The sequence below is a fragment of the Suillus discolor genome (genome assembly GCF_016758755.1).
Source record: "Suillus discolor strain FC423 chromosome Unknown F5147scaffold_13, whole genome shotgun sequence".
Lineage (NCBI taxonomy): Eukaryota > Fungi > Basidiomycota > Agaricomycetes > Boletales > Suillaceae > Suillus > Suillus discolor.
In genome coordinates, this window is record NW_024541260.1 from 67,289 (window position 1) to 90,812 (window position 23,524).

Here is a 23,524-nt window from a genome sequence, read left to right on the forward strand (position 1 = left end):
TGGCGTGGGTGCAGAGGGTCGCAAGAAAGGATGACGACTCGGGGGTCATGATATCACCTCGAGGGTCGTGGCGGCATGAATTTTTTTTGGATATCATGCACGTTTCTGGGCAGGTAGCGATGGAATACCAGCGATCTCGTACATACTGTCTGTATACTGTCAATATTTTCTCGTGGTATAAAAGTATGGTAGACTGGTCCGCGACCATCGAATCGCCACTATATAGAAGATAGTAGAAGAACTACAGAAGAATTACAAGGCAGACTAGCTACAAGTTAGTCAGTCAGAGATAGTCAGTCCGACTGAAGGATACACCTGATACTGGATATACACGGATATTTAAAAGGGGCATAGGAAACGTAAAGGAAATTCTAGAAACAAAGCGAGCACAAAGGGTCGTCTGTGTTCAGTCGATATTGGTACAGAACAACCACCCTACAACAGATAGTTACTAAGTCAACCAAAGTCAACCTTGAAACCATATTTCCGATACTCACCTACTCTCGCACACCTTCCAGCTCTTCTACATCATCCAGGTCTACTTCAGCAAATGCTTGTAGTTGCCGGTCCACTTCACGGCTGAGGTCGCGAGTTTCGTAGGAACGCGTTTGAAGACTCCGAAGGTTCAGGACTAGGCGCTGACCAGCTACCGAAAGTAACGGAGTCGCGAACCTACATGCAATATCTTAACCGAATGCGATGGGGTTGCATTACGGCTAACGTACCCTTTACCAAGGAAATATGTTGGATGCTGTAAAACAGTCAGAAAGAACGACGGTCCGCTAAGGATAAAGAATTCTGACGGTCCTGAATGCAGTCCTGAATATAATAAGGCCATAGAACGAATCAAGAGTATAAGCAAGTCTCACCAAGAGATAACGGTCAATGCATTAATGAACATACTAGCCTATTCGGTTGTCAGCAACAAGATACATCATGAAGATTTTTCACGCTCACGATGAAAAATAAGGTCGCTATACAATTGTAGTCAATTGCGGACGAATCACTCCACAAAGCACGCTCACCGTCTCGAACGAGTACATGGAGGAGACTAGACGGGTAGAGTTGCTGAAATTCCCTAGAATATATCCGGAGACTTCGCATCGTTAAGACGAAGAGTACTGCATCAAGGATAAAGCTTTATTGATGGTTTTCAGCAAGCGCAAGCACACAGAACAGAGCATCTTAACCTTCCAACGTAGATTGACCACTAGCGTTATAATATCAGTAATGCCAACGAGACGTCCGTCAATATGCCAAACGCGATGTAAAAGCGACCAACCACATATTCTTTGAAGTAGCAAACTATCAATATGCTGCAGGAGCCAAATAGCGATCACCTACTAGGCCCTGTCGCCACGCAAACCTGAGCCACGTCGAGGAACTGAAATTGAACTACCAAAGCGAAACCAGTTTTACCAAATGAAAATAAAAAGGGTGCAAAGTAACCTACTATCACCGGCGTATAAACCGTACACTGCGCTAGCCACCAGCACAACAATGCAGCCCACGTAGCTCCAGGCGAAGCTCATCATCACACGCCTTCGAGTTCCCCAGATAGCCCATGCACGCAGGAGCACGAGGACTGAGGAAAACCAAAAGCCTCAGGCCTCAGGACGTGCAATGATTATCGAGCAGATGTACGCACTGTGGATCGATTGGATGGACACAAGCATGAAGCAAGTGGTGAAAATTGAAAACCCTTGACAGAACTGGCACGAAATTAGCCACTCGCTAAATGTCATGTCTACTCATGAAACTATACCTTTTGAGAATTATGTGCAAGGAGACCAGCCTCTTCCAGCCGGATGGCAGTCTGTCCAATAAGGTTTCCATACCTGCTGAGAAGAAACACGATTTTGATAACCGTCCAGGGGGCCTTCCAGATGTAGACGAACTGTAACCAAGGGTATATTGTGAACATTCATATCACACATATCACATGATAAGCTCACTTCTTCTCTGAAAGTTAGGAGATAGTCGTAGACTAGTAATGTATGGCCAGCTGCGGAGAACGACCTAGACAATATTAGGTGAGAATCCGACGATGTGTACGATATATAGACATGCCTCCGCACCCAGACGTCTTCCATGAACTGGGGGGACAAAGGCATGGTCGAAACAGTCACAGCGGTAAGACCGATCTAAAGACGAGGAGAGCTAGCACGCTTTAAAAGGGTACCCAGACAACCATAAGCCATCCAGCGCTCGACTTTCACTGGCAATGACACGGACAACCAACATATAAATATGTGATGGGAGACACGAAGTTTGAACGGACCCCGATCCTGAAACCACTGGCAGTCGCCGCGGTGTTGGCTACAAATGCATATATTTGGAGAGGGTCGCCCTGAACTTAACATTATGACAGGCTGGCCATGCGAGGTGTAGGGTGTAACATTTACGTCAGCGTTCAAATTGAGGAGAGTGAGACAATTTTTCGTACTTGACCTGAGAGGCTCCATTAGGGAGATGTCAGAGAGTTGATGTCAGGCTCCACGCGTAATATTTATGTGTCCACCAATGTCCCACAGCGTCGATCACGCGTAAGGAGGAGCGGTCTGGAAAGTAATCAAAAATGATAACCATACAGGCGGCAAAACTCTTGGTGAGCAGTACCATAGCAAGAAATAGGTATCGACGAGGAGAAGTTCATTAACCGGCAAGTAAAAGCACACTCGAGCAATGAATGATCCTTCCCAATGGTGAGAGGTGGCGCAGGGTAGTCGCACAGCGCCAAAGGGTACAGGTGTGTACGTGACGGGTTTGAGGGGAACCTGACAACCACACAAACACCGGCAGGCCAGCATGCGCAGAGAAATATAAAGGAGCTAGAAGACAACAATAAGATAAAGTGAGTGACAGATGACGGGGTGACGGTACAGCTCGAGGACCGTAGAAAGCAGGACATGAATAAATAGAGTTGGACTTGGTTGCGGCAGCATCGCCTTCTTCGTACACGGTGTATGCGGTATCGGGCCGCTTAGCATTGGTAATGTCTCGCCTGCAGGACGCTGGGACCGGCTCAGGTGCAGACTCGGATGTCATGCTAACGGCAGCAAAAGGATCGACAACGTGAGCGGAGATAGTAGACGAATTATAAGGTAGTTCGGGATCGTCCACAAGGATGGCAGACTGACGTTTGAAGGCTGAAGCGCTGAAGCTTTACATTTGTCTTCATCGGACTGGCGTTTGCGGCGCTAGAATTTTAAATGAGAAGACAGGACGGATCTTCAAAAATGAGAAAATGATACACCACTGGAACTGGCACGGACTGCAATGGAAAGCCAAGCCCAAACCTCTATGGCGGGAGGCAGTCACTGGTATCATACGGCGAGGACCGACTACCAGCCAGGACTCCTGCCACTGCGCCGGGACCTTTGGCGCTTCCGCCAGACCACGTGCCACATGAAACCTAATAGGATGGGTGTGGTACAGGTGAGATCGACAACATATATTTGTGATTGGAATAACTAGCACTATGAAGATGTAGGAGGGGCATGGCCTACTCTAGCATTCGGGGCGCACGACACACGTATTATTAGTCACGGTGCAGTAAACCACCTACAATTAGCCACCGAAGACTTATAAGTGACTATGCGGAGTCGAGAGTACTCAAGAAACATCCAGACATTCATATACAGTACATTCCATGGAAACAATTAGTGGGGTACTTAGATGGCATGCAAGGGACAAATATGGAAGACAGCCCCCAACTCACTAATCAACCACCATCGCGACCTCCTCCGGCATCCCATTCTCCGCTACTCTCAATTCCATTCTCTCCTCTTCACCATTCACAAAACCATGCCCGTTATCGTTTGATCCCAGCACAGTAGCGCCAGAGCTTTCACCCAGCCCAGATCCCCTTTCGCCAGTATCCATTCCCGATGGCGGTAGCGGTAGCAAAAACGCCCCCTCCAGTAGCTTCGCTTCTTGACGCTCCTTCTCCTTGTTCTTCCAGTGCTCCTCAAGCCCCATCCGCGCATCATGGCTTGCCTCCCGCACCATCGCCGTGCGAGTGGGCTTCCACTTCGTCGGGTCCATCGCATTATAACACCCAGCCGTCAGACCCTCGAGAGCCCATAACTGCGTCCCACCAGCAGCAAGCGCGCGTTCGACGTGCCTGTCAAGCAGCCGGTGCTCGAGAAGGCCTGGGTAATACCGCCCTGCGATCCACGTCAAATCTACGACAATCTCATAGCCCGGCTTCAGGATGGGGCGGAACTTAAATCCGTCGGGGGCCTTTGGCAGTGGGAAGGCACTGAGGACTGGATGCGAGAGCGCGCTGTTCGCGTCACATTGTGGTGCGGTAGATGCAGAAGTGGAAGCGCCAGCTACGTTGCTGTGTGAAAGAACGTCTGTTGTCGTGCCTTCCACGGGAATCGCTGGATCTGGGTTTGCGAGTGGAGGCGGTTTCAGTGGGGATGGACCATTCATGAATGAAAGACCAGATGGTACAGCATCCAACTGAAACGACCCATCCACGTTTAAATTGCCATTTTCGATCGCCTTACCCTTTCCTTTGTCAACTATCATCTCCCGGCCGTCCCAGTCTTCCTCCCAGTCTTCATCCACGAGTTCATAAAGCGTCCCTACTGCATGGCAGACTTTGGATCCTCTTCCACTTGGCGGATCGGCAACGAATAATCCTTCGAGGCGCATGAACACACCCCGCCCCTCAGCGCCACCGACCTGGCCGCCCATAGATCGCGCGTACTCCTGCGCTTTCTTACTTGGACCAGCAGGTGCATCAATAAGGTCATTTCCTTCAGGAGCGATCTGGCCTCGCGAAAATTTGAGCCGAATAAGCTCATCTGTCCAGATGCGCTCTGCACCCCACCACAAGCCTTGGTAGCGTGTCTGCACGACTGTCTGAGCAAGTGCCAGTGGGGGTAGCGGTGCAGAAATAATAGGCGTGTGAGAGCCTGAGCCAGAGGGCGTCGCCATGGACGAGGCGAGGTTAGCATTATGTGCCATACTTGAGTTCATCACTGAATCGAGGCTTTGGAATGTGCTGATTGACTGTGGTGGACCGGAATTGGGGTATTCAAGGCTGAATTTGAACTCCCAGTCATCTGTGGGTGTCCAATACCCAGAAATATTTGCGCCGATCTGCAGCGCAATACCGTACGGGGCTGCGGTTTTTGCAAAGGTAACTTCCGAAGAGGTGGAATAAGGGTTAAATGCGAAAGTGCGTGCGGGGTCTGGGTCTAGGTCCTCATAGGATACTGCATGGATAGCTTGGATAAGCTCATCTGAAGGGGCAACTGATTGGTACGGAAGAACAAGTTGGTCTGAAATATACAATGATTGGGAGATACCAAGAAGTTTCATTTTGTAAGAGAGGTCGTGCCGGATGATCCAAGGGACTCCCTCATCACCATTGGATTCAGCGTTCGAGCTCGGATGACCGTTTGATGGTCCATCAAGGATATCCATATCTGTGCCCTTTGGAATAGGCGTAGGCTTCATTCTTGTCTCTTCGACGAGACCTGGCCAGAAAAAGATGGAATCGTCGCCGCCTGGGCCACTAGGCCCTTCGATTGGGTTGTTCAATGCGCACCAAAGGAGTTCGCCGTCACGGAACCATCGACGAACCTTGACTTCGGGACCATAGGCACAGCTCAAATCGGAGTTGCGCTCCCTGAGCATGCTTTGCTTTGGTGCAGGCGGTCTGACAGGTTTTGGCATACGACGTACACCGACATATGGTCTAAATCTTTCTTTGTCGCGTGAGCTTTTCTCTTGATCCCGAACAGGCCTGTCTTTAGATGGCTGAGGCTGGCGTTTCAATTTAGGGGTTTGAACTGTCCGTGTGGGTGTGTTTGCGGCAGAGGGCGCGGAGCCGCCGCGCTTTGGAAGAAGGCCCATGGAGGCAGTGATTTCACGTTGGGGTTTTTTATTGCAATACTTGCAGTTGCAGTTGCTACGGTCAAGCGTGGGGTCTGTGAGCAGCCATAGGGCGTGGGGAATAAACTCTGGGACAGAGCGGAAGCGTTTGGCATAGGTAGAACCTAGCATTTTAATGGTAAACACCAACTAATTGCGTTGACGGGGAAGCACAGCTCACCTATAAGATAGGCATCATGACGAGGAGTATCCTTTGGGCCTTTGTTGTGATCGAACATCTGATAGCCCTCAGGCCATCCTTGCAAAACATAGTTACCCTCTGTTGAAAGAATGAGATAAATGATCGGTGGCCAGTACATGAAAGAGAGTACTCACGAGCCATGTTAAGCTTTGAGGCAAGAGCTGCAGCGACTTCGACACGCCATTTGATCGATAACGATTCATCGAGGGAAGCCTGTCGCATGAAGTTTACATGGCCCTCGCTGTCAATGTGGGGGGTAGTGTTTGTGGGCCATTTACTTGGGTCACCGTCAGATCTTGGAAAGTCAATAAAGGTAGGATTAGGAGGGATGGCGTGTGACGAGCCGAACCCCTTGTGGGTGTTTCTAGCACTCATCCCGCGCGCTGTGAGTGCGAATGAGTGTTTGGTAGTACTACGACACGCTGGATCCTATTAATAGGCGATTACATCAGCAGAATAAATAAATGTAAACACTGGCAGCGCTTATTATCCTTCAAAACTTTTGTTGGAAGTACTCATGTATGATGCTCGCGGCTTCATGTGATTTTCAATCAGCATCTTTCTGTTGAAGACGCTTGACGACGAGATCATCTTGCATGAACTGCCGTTGATTATCTACGTCCTGCACATTCATTTCTTGTGGCAAAGGCGTTAAACAACACGGCAAAAACGAGATACGTAGTATCGTGGCCAGGTTCGAGAAACCATCTGCCTGTTATTTTTGTCAGGAGGATGCCTTGATTCTTGCCAGACATTTTGTGTACTTCGTAGATCTTTGAGAATACATTTTTCATTCATACAAGCATCTCCTTTGAGCGTGCCATTCCGAGCAATGCCAACACGTGCCTTGCTCCCTTGGTCTGACAAAGTTGAAGCTGAAGTGTACGGGAGATCCGCCCCGTTCGATGTCGGACAGAAAGTCGAGCATGAAACACGCAAAGAATCGCCCAATCATGCACCAGTGCAATAGATTAAAACCATATGCAGGCGAGGTGTCTCTCCTAGGCAGTCCAATAGAAAGACGTTCCTTCTAAGGAGGATACAGTCCATTATTTGGAAGAGGTTCGGTGTACACTAAAGCGCAATTATTACTGCAACTGCTGCACTTTTGCCCGCTCCAGCTTGAAATAAAACTCCTCCTGCCTTTGTACTGCAGCGAGTCAGCGTTAATGAATGAGGTGCCACGACAACCCAGACGTACCAGACTTGAGATGTACGCCATACCTATTCACATATGAGCATGATTTGAGAAGCCGAAAAACAATCTACTTACCAAAAAGCATAGGCAGATGAGACGCCGAGACCAAGGGCGACCGAAAGGTCGAGCCACAGTCTCTTTCTAAGCTTGCCAGTGATTGGTGCAATAGGCATGGTTGGATTAAAGATTGTTTTCAATGTTGAACGTTACGGTGCAAGCCGGGTCCAGGTAGTGTGGGTGTAGCCAAACAAGAGCACAAACAAAACGGCCCATCTCATCCACTTGGCTAGCATTGGCATTGTACGAGCTCGCTACCCTAAACCTTTAAACTCGTACAATCATCAATCTAGTCGTCTTTCATCTTGCGGTACAAATCAGAATTAGATCAAAAAATCAATTCTAAACTACTCTTATAACAATCACAGCGAACCCCCTCTAGCCACGCTACAATCATGGACATCGACCCATCAGGCTCTGGTAGCTGGCGCTTTGCACAATGCTTCGGTGACAAGGGTGAAGTGGACGACATCACAGAAGGTCCGTGCACCCACTCTGATCGACTCTCTGGTTCAACTGACCCGCATCGATGGGATACCGCAGCCGACATCATATCCACAGTCGAGTTCGATGCAACTGGAAATTACCTCGCCACAGGCGACAAAGGTGGTCGTGTCGTTCTCTTTGAGCGCAACGAGTCTGTGAGTATCATTCTCATTCCATTGTTCCCATATTAAAGCCCTGATTACGCCACGCGATCATTAGAAAAGAGGCTGCGAATACAAGTTTTACACAGAGTTCCAGTCACACGAGCCTGAATTCGATTATCTAAAGTCTCTTGAAATCGAGGAGAAGATCAACAAGATCAAGTGGTGTAGACGACAAAATACCGCCCACTTCTTACTTTCTACCAACGGTTTGCCACCCCTTTCCCTCCCAGCACTTCTGACTAATCCCACACACAGACAAGACAATCAAACTCTGGAAAATATTTGAGAAGAGTATCCGTGTAGTCTCGGAGTCAAACCACCTCGATGGTCATCGTGCTCTTCCACCCCCAAGTCTTGTCTCCCATCTCAAGCTCCCCCGCATGCAGCCACAGGACAACATTATCGCCGCAGTCCCACGTAAAGTCTACGCCAATGCACATGCCTACCACATCCATTCCATATCTGTCAATTCCGACCAGGAAACCTACATCTCCGCAGACGATCTACGCATCAACCTTTGGAACCTCGGCATCAGTGATCAGAGTTTTAGTAAGTCTCCTTCCTCTACTACCCTGATCTAGAGAAGACGCTCATGACTAATAGACATCGTGGATATCAAACCTGTGAATATGGAAGAACTCACAGAAGTGATCACCGCAGCGGAATTCCACCCTCAGCAATGCAACCTTTTCATGTACTCGAGCTCAAAAAGTAATATCAAGCTCGCAGATATGCGCGACTCCGCACTATGTGACCGTCATGCAAAATGTACGCACCTCATTTAAATCTCTAAACCCTTTGCCTCTCACATCGAATCATGTGCAGGCTTCGAAGAAGAAGAGGACCCCACATCCCGATCCTTCTTCTCCGAGATCATATCTTCTATATCTGATGTCAAGTTCAGTCATGACGGGCGGTATATCTTGTCGCGCGACTATCTCTCCCTCAAGATCTGGGACATTAATATGGAGTCGCGTCCTGTGAAGACCATTCCTATCCATGATCACCTCCGCGGCAAGCTTTGCGATCTGTATGAGAACGACTGCATCTTTGATAAGTTTGAGTGTGTATGGAGTGGAGATGATAAGTGCGTATTCGCTCTCATCGTGCCCTTACCCCTGTGCCTTTCTTTATCTTCTGCTCCACCGTTCTCCAATCGATCCCTTTTTATCTCCCGAACCATTACTAATTGACTTGCAACCCAGGCACGTGCTAACGGGCTCATACCACAACTTCTTCCGCATATTTGACACAGACTCGCCGAATGACGTCGTGCTGCAGGCGGACAAGTCTGCTTTCAAGGCCAAGAAGATCGGCGCACCTGCAGGCAAGAACGGGCTCAAGAACGGCCCGCGTCCCGGCGGACTGCGGGACGCAATGCAAACGGATACGCTTGACTTTAACAAGAAGATCTTGCATGCTAGCTGGCATCCACGGGAGAACACGATCGCTGTGAGTGTTATGCTTTGCATATAGTTCGTGCTTTGCGCCGTTAGTTTTTTGTGCTGCCGATCTTTCCTGCTTTACATCTGTGCTTTAGTCTGTACTAACACTTTATAATTAGATCGCTGCAACGAACAACCTATTCTTGTACAGCGCAGCATAATACGTTTCTACCCCCACCCACATTTCTCCGGCAAGAGAGGGCAAGTCAGCGGTGTACAAGCGCCCGAGACACCGTATTACGCACGGACTTATTCTTTCTTACACTACACTACCATATTACTGTGGGCGCTCGTTTTTATCCATCTTGCTTACGATACGAATCAGATACCACGTACAACTGCGTATTACCCTGTTTGTGTTTTCGGGACTTGTTTCTCATCCTTGGGCGCTCAGCCTTCCCTCTTCCTGTCCACCTCACTCACGCGCAACTTGCATATCCCTCTATCAGGCTACCACCACGTACATCATGTTTTCGAAAAAGATTCGTGTAGAATGAGAAGAAAGAAGAAGTAATCAATGACAAGGGCTTGTATCATTTATGTACATTCGCGGATGACTTCATGTGAGGTTTACTAAGAGCATACTGGTTTATTCATTCCTCTACCGTATGAATTATCCGCAAGGCGGCAAATTTTCACTCATCCTCATCCCTATTCTGCAATTCCTTAGGTAGGTAAGACGCTAACCACAACATCCCAACCGCAGGTATGCACAGAACAACAAATACCGCGTGACCACCCAAAATATTGTGATCCTTCGAGAACGCGAAAATGGACCCGGTGAATATGGGACCGATTGCGCGTGCGATTGATACTGTCATTTGACCCATACCATTGATCGCGCCCAGGACATTTTTCGTAGGTGCAGACGCGGTAATGAACATTAATATACTCGCTGGTTGTAAGTGAGCATGAGACCTACGATAGAGACACGCGCGATGATAGAAGCCTCACCCATAGAGATGTCCCACGCTACTATCAGAAGAAGCTGGCACAGCAGTGCGATCGAAACCATGTAATCAGCGCCTCCGGAGAAGACGAGCCATGACATGACTGGAAACATGACCATGATAGGTATAAAGCATGATATACCTGTGTAGAAGGTGCGTTTGGGACCTAGTCGGTCAACGACTTTGGCGAAGAACAGCGCCTGGAATAAACCGTCTATGATGCCGAATAGCGCCATCCATAACCCAACCGTTTGGGGTGCGAATCCTAGTCCGCCGAGGTAGTGAGGGGTGGAATAAAACAAGGGCATGAGAGCAAAGATACAGATGTCGAGAAACATAAGAAAGGCTTGATTTGCCAGGGGAATTATGATGCTACGAATGTACAACGAACGTAGGGGGACGTTGGCCATATTCTCCGAAGGTGATTCATTACTCCTGTATTCTTCCGAAAGTTGTTCGCCCGTGGCATTGCTAGGTATATAACGCTTGCGCTTGGTCGCTAAAGTCTGAAAGAGGGTTAATATTTGTGACTTGGATGTCTATCTCGAGTCTAACTTGCCTCTTCCAGGAGAAATACGAGCATGAACGACACGGAAACAACTGATGCAGCAACAGCACAGGGCAAGAAATACGGATATGTTGCCCAGAATTGTCCAGCAAAGAGATCTGGCCAATGGTCTTGAGGGCGAGCTAGAGTTCCCCCAAGAACGAAGCTGCAACACTCTCAGCACGAGTTTTTATTCAGAGAAAGACTGACCCGAAGAAGCTTCCAAAGCACCATGTGATGGGTATGAGAGCAAATCCTTGCGCCATGTTGGTCGAATCCGTGAGTTCGCCCATCATACTTCTCATGACTCCGCTATTGCCATTCAGCATTCCACAGATACAACGGCTATTTGGCCCATTGTATAGAAATACTCAACCATCTACATGAATTATATTGACTGACCTGACGACAAGAGTCCAGAAGGAGGTCGAGAGACCGAAGCAAAGCATTGAGAGGCCCACTCCAAATAAACCGATCATAAGGACAGGTTTGCGTCCAATGCGATCGGAAAGACGGCTCCACTTCAATACCGTCAGTGATTCCGAGATGAAGAAAAGTGACTCCTGGTACCACCGGAGTCATAACTCTTTGTGTTCGCTCAAATGACATGACCTACTATAATTCCAGCGTAATAACCGACTGCTGCATCGTTACCACCAGTGATATCTAGTTCTCGGATCAGCTGCGATTAACGTTCAAATTTAACTCCCTGAAGAAGCTTCTGATATTATACCTGGTTGATGTACGGGTATATTGACATGCAAGCAATGGGTTCTGCCATTTGGACAAGCATCAAAATGCCGATCTGCAGTTTTGGAAGGGGCGTCTTTTGCTTTGTTTGCGTGGTTTCGTGCAGAAGGGGAGATGTTTCCGTCTCAGAACCCTGGACATCGAAGATACTCATCCTGTTACAATTGACCTTGGGTGCGACGTGATTTGTGAGCAGACGCTGCAAAGTAAACAATCAACATTGAAATTTGAGAGTCCGCGCTAGCACACGCAAATGATAGCAAGAATAGCTATGAGCGCTGATGCATCATGACTTGTCAACGCTTGACTGGTTTAACCGCGTGCTGCGGTTTTGCGGGTAACATGACTCGCTTAGGGTGTTGTTTGGCAGTAGCTTCAAAAATAAACAACCGCTTTCGGGAATGTTATTTCGTCTGATAGCACACAGTAAGCTAGATTCGCATATGGTGTTCAGGTGAGATATTGATAAGTGAACTCACCTTTTCAATGGCCTTTTCAAGTTCCGTGATGTAGAAGGTACAGAATGATCCAAAGAATCACATACATTTCAATTGGCTGCTTCCAACACCGCACTCAGCCGTCACGTTGAAAATCGGGTCGGCACCGTCGGACCGGTAGGAAAGAGGGTAGAGGATCGTACTGGCCTCGGTTACAGGGACGACAAGTACAGCTAGTTCTGATTCGTTCTGTGATAACACGGGTGAAACTGAACTTGGAAGTCAACACCATCGACGGAGCGGAGGACGACATCTTAGTTTGAACAGAGCAGTGACATGATAATGACGAAGATTGTGATCACGGACAATTTTACACCAATACTTATACCAAGTGATGGACTTCAAGCTTCAGTGAGGAACACGGGATTTATGTAGATCGACATTCAAACGAAAATATGTCTCATAGTAGTCTAGAAGGACGGAGGCATTGTGAAGAATGAATTCTTTCTAATGGTCTGACCATGGCTGCCAGTGAATGTAAGTACGGTGGATGCAACAGCTTCTCGACACATACGTATGATAACAACTTAACACTTGACTCTAGGCAATTGCGACAACACCGAGACGATGGCATTATGTCCAAAGGATTATAGTGGCTCGACTGAACAGGAGGACGCTTTTGAGGAATCTGTTCCTTCTTGCATTACCGATATTTTCTGCAGCCCCGATTTATTGTCTGGCAAGCCCACATGAATCACCTGTGTGACGCGTGCAAAACTGATTTCGGAAATCTCGGTTTCGTGGACTGTTTGTGGCTGCAGGTAGGATTCCCGAGCGATTAAGCTGAGCAAGATATCAGTAGTCTCTTCCATTATCGTTAAGAACAACTCACTTGGCGAGAAGACATGTAGCATACACTGTCATGCCAGGACATCAGAACATTCCGTGTACTCGAGTTGATAACAACAAGATTCTCACAGCATCCAGTAGGAAAACACATATGTAGATGATACACATCGAAACGGAAAGCTGCCCACTGCGTCTTGGTCAGAGACATAGTTGTTGTGCGCAATAAGCACTCACAATTCCCATAGTGATGGATGCCACCACACTATACAGGGTGAGTATATACCCATTGACAATACAAAGGAACTTGCGTTGTAATCAAACCCGTTTGCGAGCAGAATATGATAAGTCTTGTGATCATTCGGTTGGTTCTGAACACAAGACGGTCAATTATTTTCATACTCGAACTGATTAATCACCTTGGCGATTCAGTCCTGTGTTTGTGGAGAATATAAGCCGTAGTTCCAGCGATAAGAACATCATTGATTGCTGAACAACCAAGCGAGATCAAAGTAGACCACTTTATCCTTGTGAGTTGCTTCCCGATCAAAGGTAGAACAAGCTTACATTGACCATGAAATTCAAGTTGTGATGGCTTAGTTGAGAGCTGTTTCCCGTATTTGAGAAACACCTGACAGAGCGACACTGATAAAATTGGACCTACGCGTAGATTGCACCAAGAACACCAAAAACTATTTTCCGTGATTAAGTAGCGATTATCCGTTGCAGCATAAACTATCGCACCTTGCTCCATGACACAAAATGCAATCTGATTGGCGCAATAAGTTGCTGTTTCCGAGGCAGCCAAACGCAATGCCTACCAGGACGAATGTTATTCTCCGTTTGCCATAGAAAATCTTCTCAACTTCACGCACGCATCAGAAAGAAGTGTCATAGTAGTACGTCAGCAGCACGCACGTCTGAAAACCCTGGATATGAGAACACCATGCACAACAGACGTGGTCAAACACTATGGAACGACAGTGAGCTTGATTAGTTCGAGACTGGCGGAAGAAAGGCGCCACTTGCACATATTCCGCTGTAAAGCGCCCAGTTTCTGTCGTTCTGTCAGAAAGCGCCTTGATACTAGTGACCAATGCCACTAACATCAACATATGGCCAAGTGTATCATTGAACTTTAACGTATGAGCGAACGATAACCAAGTAGCAATTGCCCTAGCAGGACTTTCAGTGGCTTGTACAGATATTTCCATAGAGACTCACATTTGAACGGCTTGGATTAGCCTGTAACGCATTTCCGTTAACTGTTGCATGCATGACATGCAATTGAAGATATTTACCAGATGAAGGCAACCTGTTCTGCACTGTCAGCGATGAGTCTGTGATATGCGACGAAAATTCGTACGAGAGCTTTACACTGCCTGTTCTCCACAGATCGAATTGTATGTCTCCGGAAATAGATCCAAACTTGCGCAGTCAAAATCAAGAAAACTCTATAAACCTTCGTTAGTATATGACTGCTATATGGCTCTCGATAACAATCATACATAGATGATATACCAAAACCAGTCATCACCGAAGCCACAATCCTGATAGCGGAACTGTATGTTAACATGACCTGGGTCATGGCGCAAATGTAGTTGCTGATTCTTTTGGAGGACGAGATGTAAATCGAAAGAACTTCAGAAAAGTAACCAGCAATGTGTGCTGTCTAGCGAATTAATAGTACAGGTGGGCGCACAAAGCCGGTGAATGTTCCGGGAGCACAAGAAGATATGAGCATAGCCCTACTAGCCTACTACTACTTAGTACTAGTACTAAAGCTGGATCAATCGGGGCTTATAAACCTGGTTACCCGGGTCCTTGTAAGCAGTTGAGCTATTTTTGTAAATCTATCTAGTCTAAGGCTGTGCAGCTGAAGCGCTTTATATCATTCCGTGATCAATGTTATTCAACCGCGTCTCACTACATCCCCCATTCACTGATGTCGCAGCATGAATTGTGAATCCTGGCACAGCTAATTCGATGTGTCGCAACGAGCTTTCAGAAATAGTCAAAACGGCGACGATGTCTGTCCTGAAAAAGCATCATGGCGCCACTAATACCTGAAATAACCGAGGCTAATGTCTTGCAGAGGCTGTAGACAACAACACCCTCAGTTGGATGATGATGCAATACCCAGGAGCTGTTGCAGGTATCGCATTTCGTGGGCAGTGCCGATTTACACCTGTATCATTTCGTGAATAACGTGGTCACCTGCTCAGCTGGTCCTCTGTCGTCAAGATCTTCATAACAATGCCGCAGACTGCATAGACGCCATACACAGCACGCCGTTCAAGATGCTTGGCAGTTGCAAAGTTGGAGTCGATGATATGGAGCAGTGGGTGAACTGAATGAGGAGCAATCGATCAATGTGCGGTCCGGTGAAAAGACAAGGCTCAAAGTCGGAAAGAGCGCTGTTGACCCAAAACCGACGATACCCGTGCTTGCCCACGTCGATAATCACTAGAGCTTGATTTCGTACAAATGATCATTATCTTCCGCACCTACTCATTTGTCCTGTGGTCTAATCACAGAGATCAGGCCTCGGGAACAAAGGGAGATCATATAGATTTTGGACGTAAACAAAGGGACGTGGATGTTCTGTACTAGTAAGTGCATCAGGCAGAGAGTTGATAATGTAAGCACGCTGGCTTACCTGAGTTCTCATAATCAGTACATACACCGTCGCTGATACTGAAACATAAGCTTTCAGTATTTCACCTTTTGGTGTAACGGTTATGCGCGGCGGCGGTCTGACCATGTTACAGATAAGCGCATTCTGAATCCACCCACAATATTTAAGATCAAATTGTTATCCATGAATTCCTTTGTAGCGGCGTACCAGTACACCCGTCACATTTCTCCCCTTCTCAGCAGTCGTGAAAAAATCGCACGTTCGATGCTAGAGTTCGTGATGAATCATAGTATTTACCATCAAGAACAACTTACTGCTGAATTCAATCACCTCGTCCTCGTCCTCTTCAGACTCCCCATCTTCCCAATCTGCACCGCTCGTGCCAAATGAGGAGGCGGATGCGGGAGCCATGCTGGACTCAACGGGTAAACTGGTCTCTTCTCCTGGCCAGATTTCTTTATCCCTCTATAAAATTTAGTTGGTTGCTCGTTTCATTCATAGGAAAAAGTTGCTCACCTCTATCTTGAAGATCCGGGCCCGGGCACTTGCCCCTGTGCTTGACCCGTAGTCCAGGATAGTAGCGCTCGTTGGCAGTATAATAGAGGCTTCCGATACATATAGCTGGTTGGTAGGATCCCAACACGGCCTCCAGTCGTCCGAAGAAGGAAATTGTGCTGGGAGGCGGGGAAGAAGAAAAACGAGTCCAAAGGAAAGGCAACTATCAGCTGGATGGGCGTCTGGAAGTGCAATGATCATAAAGATGTAATTTTTGCGAGACTGTCAAATATCGAGGGCAAGACCAGACAAATAACTAAGACTTGTATCGAATGAAAGGAAATGACATATAAAAAGTACGTGTAAGGAGTGTTGAGGCACTGATGCTCATGTGCTCTGGGTAAGTAGTGGGAGGTAGGGCAGCAAGAGTCCACCTGGCAGCCGGTGTTGATCTGAACGGTCCAGGTCGCCACCACAGAACAAGCGCACTGTCGCTGCAGGCCACCCGGAATACCCCATCCGATGGGCATACCACGAACATTCTTCTACGACGAATTGCGCATCAGGAACTTGTGAGCACTCGAGGGAACGTGACCGGTCGAAAGTGAGTGGCCAGACTTACATTCTCCTTACCCGGTATGCGAAGCTTTCGTGCTCGTTGACCTCCAAGTACTTACATACATGGGGGCACCCGTGCGAGAGGTTTCTTGACTGGGGACTGGGATGGCAGGGAGTGGACAGTCAGTTTATAGGACCAAAACCAGTTCATCCCATTCATATGATACAAGCCCAATATATAATGACAGAACCTATCATGTAGACGGCATCTTCAAGCATGTCGTCTTCAGTCCATCTCCACTCCACTTCGCCACCTCAATCAAAAGGTCGCGTTTCTTTTCTACAGCCGTAGCCGAGTGAAGCTCGTAGAGCGTCGCTATCAAGGCTTCAGTATCCGAAAACTTCTACAATTTGATTATCCACGCACAAAGATTGAAGAGGTACGGTTCTGCTACCACAACAGCCGACGGGGAGCTATGCATTGCAGTCTCAAGGACTTCGATACTCTGGAAAGCCGTTGAGCATTAAAACACGATAGAAGTCAGAGAATATTCACCTCCTTGAGTTTTCCCTGGCTCAGAAGAGCCACAGACAGATTATTAATCGCCTGAGCGTGTAAATATCAATTGCAAGCAAACCAACTCCAGTAAAGTATTACCACAAAGTTATCTGGCTCGGCCTGTACGAGGGCTTGGAGCAGTTCATCCGCCCGCGCCCAGTTCCCCTCAGCACATGCAAGCAATGCAGCATTCATATCTTTGAGTGTCTGCGGGACGCTAGCGTCACCCTCCACGACAGCAAAATGCGCCGCAGCCTGCGCGAGGTAACCACTCTGCAAGTAAATGCGACCCACAGCAGATCGGATGGCAGGGGAGGGTTGTTGCCCAGTACGTTGTGCGAACAGTGGCTCCAAAAGATTCGTTGCAGCAGTGAAGTCCTGCACATAGGGGTATCAGCTCGCTTATCGAGATATAGAAAGATATACATGCCTTCATCTCGATCATTTGAGATGCGATGATCAGGCACATCCGTGCAGCGCGCTCAAGCCACATCGATAAACTGGAGTCGTCGCCCTCTGTTTTCGAAATCTTGGCTTGAAGCTTGCACTTTTTGAGCAAAGCGTAAAGAATGTCCAGGTAGCCCATGAGGTCGCCTGCCCAGTATTTGAGGCGTGCGTGCATGACCTCGAGCTCAAAGGGAAGGATGCGGTCGAATAGGTATGCTCGGGCTGACGGGGGCTCTGTGGCATTGAGCACTGCAAAAAGGTTGGTGCATTCAGCAGACGTTTGGTTGTAGAGACGGAGACGAGCGAGGCTTGATAGGCGCAGAGACCAGAGCTGTTGAAAGAGGCTAAGTCACAGCGTGCATGGCCGTCATGTGCTTACATCGAGAACACGAATGAGGTCCTCAGGATTACAAGTTACTAGACGATCTCGCGCCATTCTGGCAAGCGCACGCCAACTGTTTGACATCTAATATTCGGAGTGCACTTATTGAGATCTTGGATTAGCACAAGGCGTACACTCATACTCACAACCATGGAGTGAAAATCAGAATGCTGCCATTCGCCAGTGACATCTCGTACAGGACGCTTCTCTAGCGGAGATACATATTTCGTGAGGAGAATATTTAGAGGGTCCGTCTAATAGTACATGGGATATACATCAATGGTGGGCGTTGATGGAACCACCAGGTGAGAGTGTAAGATAAAGAGAGGCGTACGTTTGGAATGGGTAAGAACATAGTAGGCATGATGAGCCCAGGAAGATACAATTCGGGTGCCTCCGACTCGGTGTCGCTTGGGGGAGGCGGGGGTACGTCTTTGTTGACGTTGGGGGAAGGTAGCGAGAGGGGTACTTCAGATGGCGTAAGAAGTGCTGATTGTGCGAGGGCAATCTCTTCATCTGCAGGGGAAACACTTTCACTCTCGAGCGAAGCACCTTCGACTTCAGATGAGGCATCCTCGCCTTCGGACGAGGCATCCTCTGAGCCTTCAACTATGAACGGGTCCGGTACCTCAGGCTCCGACACTTGTGATGGTGTACCTGTACCCTCCCCACTATCCTCAGGTAAAGTCTGGAGTAATTGTGGGGGGCGATCGATAGAATCCTCCAGATGCATGGACTGAGCAGAAGCGTAGAGAGAGCTCTGGGAAGGGTGGGAGGAAGTGGCTGATTCTGCAACCGAACTATTTCGGTCGAGGGATTTAATGCGTACACGTGGGGAAGCAAGACCCCAGTCGGCGGTGACAAAGGTACCGCTGTTATCCGATCCATGGGTTTCAGCAGACATCATGTCTTCTGAGAGTGTTCTCGAGTGCTTGGAGCTGATATCGATAACGTCCGAAGAGTAGCGAGAGCCCAGAGTTGCACTGCTTGACCCACTGCGAGGGCTGGATGGTGTAATGATTGTGTTCGGTGAATAATGATCATCGTACAGAGGAGAGTGGTTAGGAGAGGGTGTGGATGGCGCAGAGGAGCTTGTTGTAGTGGTTGTCGATGTCGTCGTAGCTGATGACTTTCGCTTATGTTTCTGGGATAGCCTTCTCTTGACGTCTTTCACAAACGTTTTGATCGACTTGACTTGCATTGTCGAGAACCTGGGTGGTGCTGAAGTATAATTGCGAATGTTCTTGATGCTTTAGGCTTGGATGATGGCACTGCGGTGGATGTTTAGAGAAGGTAGGGCTGATGACGAACGGGTGACTTGCCTTTTAATGCTTGCTAAAGATCCGCTTTACACGTTGCAGCACACCAGCTGACAATGCGTTCTGTGCGTGGATTAGTAATGTTAAAACGGACCGTCGGATGTCTCAAACTCACCAATTGTCTGTGCTACAATAGCTGTAGGTCTTTTTAGATTCCTAGCGAAACGAGCGCTGCTTCATACATAATAAATATGCTAGCTCGAAAGCCCTTTTTATACCCGATCGAGCCGGTACAATTCGCGACCCGAGTAACAGGCACTCAGGTTTCTTTGTTCAAACTTATCCGCTTTCGTGTCGGTCGGGATCCGCCCTTGCCGTGACCAGGTGACCCAAGGGACACATGAATTTCTTGAACTAGTACAGTCGGAACGGTTAACGTTGGCTGTCAACTTCGTCACTGCCTTGATCTGCCACGAGTCTCGTAATTATAAATTGCAGTATCAGAATGGCCCCTCTACTATCGGATCTCACCCCTTCCCGGAAGGCGAATTCTTCCATGTGAAACGCTTCCCTTTAGGTTGTCATTGCCATCATACGTTTCATAGTTCACTCTAGACCCTGGACGTTCTTTTCATAAAAGCGTCTAGACCTGCACAGCGCCTGACGATATGTTGTTCGCTTTCCGATGTCATTTTACGACACAGTAAGACCCCAGCTGCATCCCTATCATAACACACAGCCATGGGATAGCGCTCAACTACAAGGACTCGTGGATACGCGAGAGCCGGTGACCTGTGACACCGTACGTGTAATGTCCCACAGCAGACAAACGGTTGCAGAGACTGGACACTCACTGGCAGCGTACCTTCAATCGTAGGTTGACCGCGTCCGAGTCGTGGCTGCAACTCGTGATGCCGTGAACCTAAATGAATTTGGTACTGGCAACGACATGTTATGTAGTAATACTCGTTCAGGTTGGTCGCTTCGTTAGAAGATTTGGTTTGCACTAACTATTTCAGTATGCCAAGTGTGTACCCAACCGGAACAAGTATTGAACACTTTTCTTTTCTTTCTTTTCTTAGTTCTCGGAAATGATAAGCTGCACCTTCTCATACATAAATCACCGCTGTAACGGCCCGAGTTACTCCACATGCACCATGACTTGGACGAATGCGAGTGCTTCCATTGCTTTCCAACGTCATGCATGATGACGAAGCTTCGACTGCGCTATAGTTGCAAATTACCGTTTACCATATGGCAACGCATCCCGACTATGCCACATGTCTCACTGTATATTGCTCTCAACGATTCACAACAATTTCCTGCGTTTCCATGTAGCCAATATCAATGATCACTTACTGCGCATATCTATAGCGCCGCTGTCTTATCAGTTGTTATCACGGATCACTGTGAGCTAGGCTTGATGCGGAAGCAGCCGCTATCGACGCACCATTTAATATTTAGTCACGCCCCGTATATCCGTTCTGTTCCAATATTAATAACTTCCACATACAAAAGTGCAGTCGTATTACGCCTCTCATACGACTTACTCTGGACTCGTTCACTCAAAGTCCCTCCGCCTGCACCTTATTGAATGTTATCAGAGTTCAGAATGCATTGCATACTCGATATTAAATTACACATGCATAGTAATTTACGGTAGCGAAGAAATCCGCCTTGATAACTCCAGATGTCTGTTCTTCTGTTCGTGTATGGATCGTTCTCCTTCTCCACCGTCGCATCCTTAATATGCAACATACGCAACGCACAGCAGTGGGAAGCCAGCATAGAGTCCCACCCAAAACACCACGTTCCCCATGAGCTTGTTGCGCTGGATCACTGGTGCCCTGCTCACCAAGATCAATGGGATCTGGACGAGTTGCATCAGGAATAGGTACATGCTGCACCGGCCACGCCCGCTCATCAGTATCATAATAAAAACGGAAATATATATTATCTCACCGAATCTTTTTCGTCACAATCGCCATAACCAGCTCATGCGCCATGGCGCTGAGAAAAAATGTGACAAACATCGCTGTGGTGCGCGATAGGCCATACGAGGCGCGTGTTGAAGCATACACATGCCGAAGAAGAAAACTATGCACCGGTTTGTTCCATTTACGTGAGAATTCCTCCCAAGAAGTAGAGTTCCACTGTATAAAACAACGTTGAGTCACTCGCGATGCAGTTGGGTCCCAAAATTGTCTCACCCAGTCCTCATAGAACAGGCGATCGGCAAAGCTACAAAGGACACATCAGCTATATCAGAAGGTAACAAGCGCAGCAACCTTACTAGGACAGCTCAGCGAACGCATTACATATACATTCTTAGGTGTCCGTCAGTTCAAGACCACATTATCAGTTCCAGCTCAACACTCACCAAATATGATATAAAACAGAAGCAGAAAGGCAATCATGAATGGCAATGCAAGGTCAAGGAGTGAGCGGAAAAACGATTGATCCGGCGTAGGGGTAAGCGGTATGATGAAACATTCCGCGACTGTATATAGCAGCGCAAATGAACCCATGAACGCAACTGTCTTTTCAAAAATGTACACCGGCCGTATTCTGCAACTCCTTATCAGTTCACGACGTATCATTGAAGTGAATTGCAGCGTACCGGTCGGTTCTTGGGTATTCGAGCTCGTATACCAAGGTTGGGATCAATTGATAGACCGCAAAATTCCGGTACGTGACGTTATCGGGCCAACGCACTTGTTCCGGGCCCGTACTCACTAGCTCCGAGTCCAAGTCCAGGAATTCCTTTGCTAGACCTGCGACGTGCTCATCCGGATGGTACGAAAGAACACTCGCAATCTCAACTCCATCAGTTCCGCGCCCATTTCCATTGACTGCACCCCGTTCTGACTTTGTATTCTCATCCAAACTGCTAGAGACGGCAGCAAGCCGTTGCCTCAATGCAGCAGCAGTCTTCGCATCCGTGTACGACTTCATCAATACTCCCTCGGTGTCGGGGGTGGACATTTCCATCGGCGTTGATGTGACATCGGTAACCGGAGTCTCGGCTGATTGGGAAGCCGCCTGTGCCTGTGCCCTCTTCGACATTGCGTCACGCAACGCCTGTTCCAGACCTCCAACGCGGACTGTAGCACCATTGAGCTCTGCAAGAACACCAATCGAGCGTCTAGAAATCGATTGGAGGTAGCCATTCACGGAAATGTAAGAGTACATCTTCATGATCATGACCTTTGTTCCTCGCCCTTAGTAAAGCACTTGAAGCACTAAATGATGGGCGCACAAGTGAGTGGAGAGTGAGGAAGCCGGATTGGACCCAGGGCCATTGTCTAGGGGTGTTCAGTGGTCAAAATACGAGTCAGAGAGAGATGGCATGGCGTATACCTATGAAATGTCCACGTGACTGTGATAAGCAGCACACATGTCTGGAATGCGTGTTGTAGAATGGCGCCTGTCCAATAGTAGTTGATCCAGCCCTTGCTAATGGCCTTGGCAAACGGGACACATAAAATCGTGGTGGAAACCAGGAGCAAGTCACTGAGTGCTAACGTGACTGCGTGCCGCGAAAACATTGTCGCGAAAGCGAACGACAGAGCATAACCATTAGCTTCAACGCTACTGACATAAGTCTGTAGTGTGAACAGAAACAATGACATCCAGAAAAGCGTGAAGAAACCCTGACAAGTGACGTATTAGTTTCCACCGTACGCGCCCGCAGTGCAAGAGACGAACTCTGAACTCATTGGTGCCAGAAGTTTCATTAGTAGTATCAAAGTGCGTCTTCCTGGGTTCAAATGTAATCATTGCGCGAAGCTTCTTCGTCGATCTTGACCGGAATGGCTTCGAAACGTGGAGTGTGCCTTCTGTTGTAGAAAATCCACCATCTTCCGTCCGGGTAGTCATTACTATGGGCCCGGTGTCCTGCGTCCCATGGCATACCGACGGTGATGTCTTATATTTTGTCGTGCCAGACGAATTTTCTTGGTTGAGGGATGGAGCGGAGAGCATTTGAACTCTGCTAGCAAGGAACTTGGTGCTAAATGTTAGCGACAATGACAGTGTGAATCAGACTGATCTCACTTAAGAAACGCTGCCTCAAATATGCCTCAGTGTTTTACAAGATATCAATAGAAGCTGTGTGGTATTGCTGCGCCGTAGCGTCTGGGGACGAGCGACAACGTTGGTGGTAGGCTAGTTAGTAAGTTAGTGGAAAATTTTAACCCCAGCGAAGCTTTG

At 48.0% G+C, this 23,524-nt stretch overlaps 9 protein-coding genes across 9 annotated transcripts; 1 reads left to right on the forward strand and 8 right to left on the reverse strand.

Annotated features, from left to right (window-relative positions):
* Nucleotides 1-163: 163 nt before the first annotated feature.
* On the reverse strand, nt 164-3,335 carry F5147DRAFT_835107 (uncharacterized protein). Its single transcript, XM_041443945.1, has 17 exons — nt 3,260-3,335; nt 3,141-3,200; nt 2,884-3,049; nt 1,956-2,144; nt 1,766-1,897; nt 1,649-1,712; nt 1,454-1,585; nt 1,345-1,395; nt 1,283-1,290; nt 1,191-1,210; nt 1,026-1,138; nt 958-974; nt 870-907; nt 804-819; nt 726-751; nt 498-672; nt 164-435 (listed from the first exon to the last, which is right to left on the reverse strand). Exons 1-16 carry the CDS (start codon nt 3,328-3,330, stop codon nt 498-500), a joined length of 1,278 nt encoding a protein of 425 aa, XP_041295538.1. The 5' UTR covers nt 3,331-3,335; the 3' UTR covers nt 164-435.
* A 181-nt stretch (nt 3,336-3,516) lies between these two features.
* F5147DRAFT_631673 (uncharacterized protein) lies at nt 3,517-6,486 on the reverse strand. Its single transcript, XM_041432806.1, has 3 exons — nt 6,229-6,486; nt 6,074-6,172; nt 3,517-6,017 (listed from the first exon to the last, which is right to left on the reverse strand). Exons 1-3 carry the CDS (start codon nt 6,467-6,469, stop codon nt 3,721-3,723), a joined length of 2,637 nt encoding a protein of 878 aa, XP_041295539.1. The 5' UTR covers nt 6,470-6,486; the 3' UTR covers nt 3,517-3,720.
* Nucleotides 6,487-7,200: 714 nt separating this feature from the next.
* F5147DRAFT_540804 (COX7A, subunit VIIa of cytochrome c oxidase) lies at nt 7,201-7,465 on the reverse strand (the record flags this gene model as incomplete). The annotated part of the gene is made up of 3 exons (XM_041430229.1): nt 7,201-7,244; nt 7,296-7,318; nt 7,368-7,465. Coding segments are annotated over 3 exons (165 nt in total), but the record flags the coding sequence as incomplete, so codon positions are not given.
* A 98-nt stretch (nt 7,466-7,563) lies between these two features.
* Nucleotides 7,564-9,998, forward strand: F5147DRAFT_682157 (WD40-repeat-containing domain protein). Its single transcript, XM_041436430.1, has 8 exons — nt 7,564-7,829; nt 7,893-7,990; nt 8,055-8,205; nt 8,255-8,548; nt 8,603-8,767; nt 8,825-9,086; nt 9,205-9,451; nt 9,564-9,998. The coding sequence occupies exons 1-8, from the start codon at nt 7,745-7,747 to the stop codon at nt 9,603-9,605; spliced, it is 1,344 nt and encodes a 447-aa protein (XP_041295541.1). The 5' UTR covers nt 7,564-7,744; the 3' UTR covers nt 9,606-9,998.
* A 20-nt stretch (nt 9,999-10,018) lies between these two features.
* Nucleotides 10,019-12,201, reverse strand: F5147DRAFT_631680 (MFS general substrate transporter). Its single transcript, XM_041432807.1, has 8 exons — nt 12,171-12,201; nt 11,675-12,104; nt 11,558-11,623; nt 11,344-11,504; nt 11,152-11,286; nt 10,954-11,107; nt 10,399-10,900; nt 10,019-10,339 (listed from the first exon to the last, which is right to left on the reverse strand). The coding sequence occupies exons 2-8, from the start codon at nt 11,843-11,845 to the stop codon at nt 10,080-10,082; spliced, it is 1,449 nt and encodes a 482-aa protein (XP_041295542.1). The 5' UTR covers nt 11,846-12,104; nt 12,171-12,201; the 3' UTR covers nt 10,019-10,079.
* A 334-nt stretch (nt 12,202-12,535) lies between these two features.
* F5147DRAFT_682171 (uncharacterized protein) lies at nt 12,536-14,759 on the reverse strand. The gene is made up of 18 exons (XM_041436431.1): nt 14,483-14,759; nt 14,341-14,428; nt 14,276-14,289; nt 14,199-14,219; nt 14,082-14,150; nt 14,004-14,031; nt 13,893-13,944; nt 13,796-13,839; nt 13,719-13,743; nt 13,639-13,666; nt 13,542-13,581; nt 13,394-13,494; nt 13,286-13,345; nt 13,212-13,239; nt 13,107-13,164; nt 13,021-13,045; nt 12,703-12,971; nt 12,536-12,653 (listed from the first exon to the last, which is right to left on the reverse strand). The coding sequence occupies exons 1-17, from the start codon at nt 14,560-14,562 to the stop codon at nt 12,776-12,778; spliced, it is 957 nt and encodes a 318-aa protein (XP_041295543.1). The 5' UTR covers nt 14,563-14,759; the 3' UTR covers nt 12,536-12,653; nt 12,703-12,775.
* Nucleotides 14,760-15,726: 967 nt separating this feature from the next.
* On the reverse strand, nt 15,727-16,603 carry F5147DRAFT_58363 (uncharacterized protein). Its single transcript, XM_041431736.1, has 4 exons — nt 16,129-16,603; nt 15,927-16,077; nt 15,820-15,879; nt 15,727-15,756 (listed from the first exon to the last, which is right to left on the reverse strand). Exons 1-3 carry the CDS (start codon nt 16,366-16,368, stop codon nt 15,848-15,850), a joined length of 423 nt encoding a protein of 140 aa, XP_041295544.1. The 5' UTR covers nt 16,369-16,603; the 3' UTR covers nt 15,727-15,756; nt 15,820-15,847.
* Nucleotides 16,604-16,836: 233 nt separating this feature from the next.
* Nucleotides 16,837-19,613, reverse strand: F5147DRAFT_682178 (uncharacterized protein). The gene is made up of 10 exons (XM_041436432.1): nt 19,488-19,613; nt 19,376-19,435; nt 18,388-19,324; nt 18,200-18,307; nt 18,051-18,137; nt 17,655-18,002; nt 17,324-17,602; nt 17,222-17,272; nt 17,093-17,171; nt 16,837-17,041 (listed from the first exon to the last, which is right to left on the reverse strand). The coding sequence occupies exons 3-10, from the start codon at nt 19,252-19,254 to the stop codon at nt 16,920-16,922; spliced, it is 1,941 nt and encodes a 646-aa protein (XP_041295545.1). The 5' UTR covers nt 19,255-19,324; nt 19,376-19,435; nt 19,488-19,613; the 3' UTR covers nt 16,837-16,919.
* A 1,289-nt stretch (nt 19,614-20,902) lies between these two features.
* Nucleotides 20,903-23,480, reverse strand: F5147DRAFT_682189 (MBOAT, membrane-bound O-acyltransferase family-domain-containing protein). Its single transcript, XM_041436433.1, has 10 exons — nt 23,369-23,480; nt 23,021-23,317; nt 22,673-22,965; nt 22,572-22,617; nt 21,933-22,519; nt 21,693-21,880; nt 21,606-21,639; nt 21,523-21,553; nt 21,275-21,465; nt 20,903-21,213 (listed from the first exon to the last, which is right to left on the reverse strand). The coding sequence occupies exons 2-10, from the start codon at nt 23,294-23,296 to the stop codon at nt 21,057-21,059; spliced, it is 1,803 nt and encodes a 600-aa protein (XP_041295546.1). The 5' UTR covers nt 23,297-23,317; nt 23,369-23,480; the 3' UTR covers nt 20,903-21,056.
* Between the last annotated feature and the right edge of the window lie 44 nt (nt 23,481-23,524).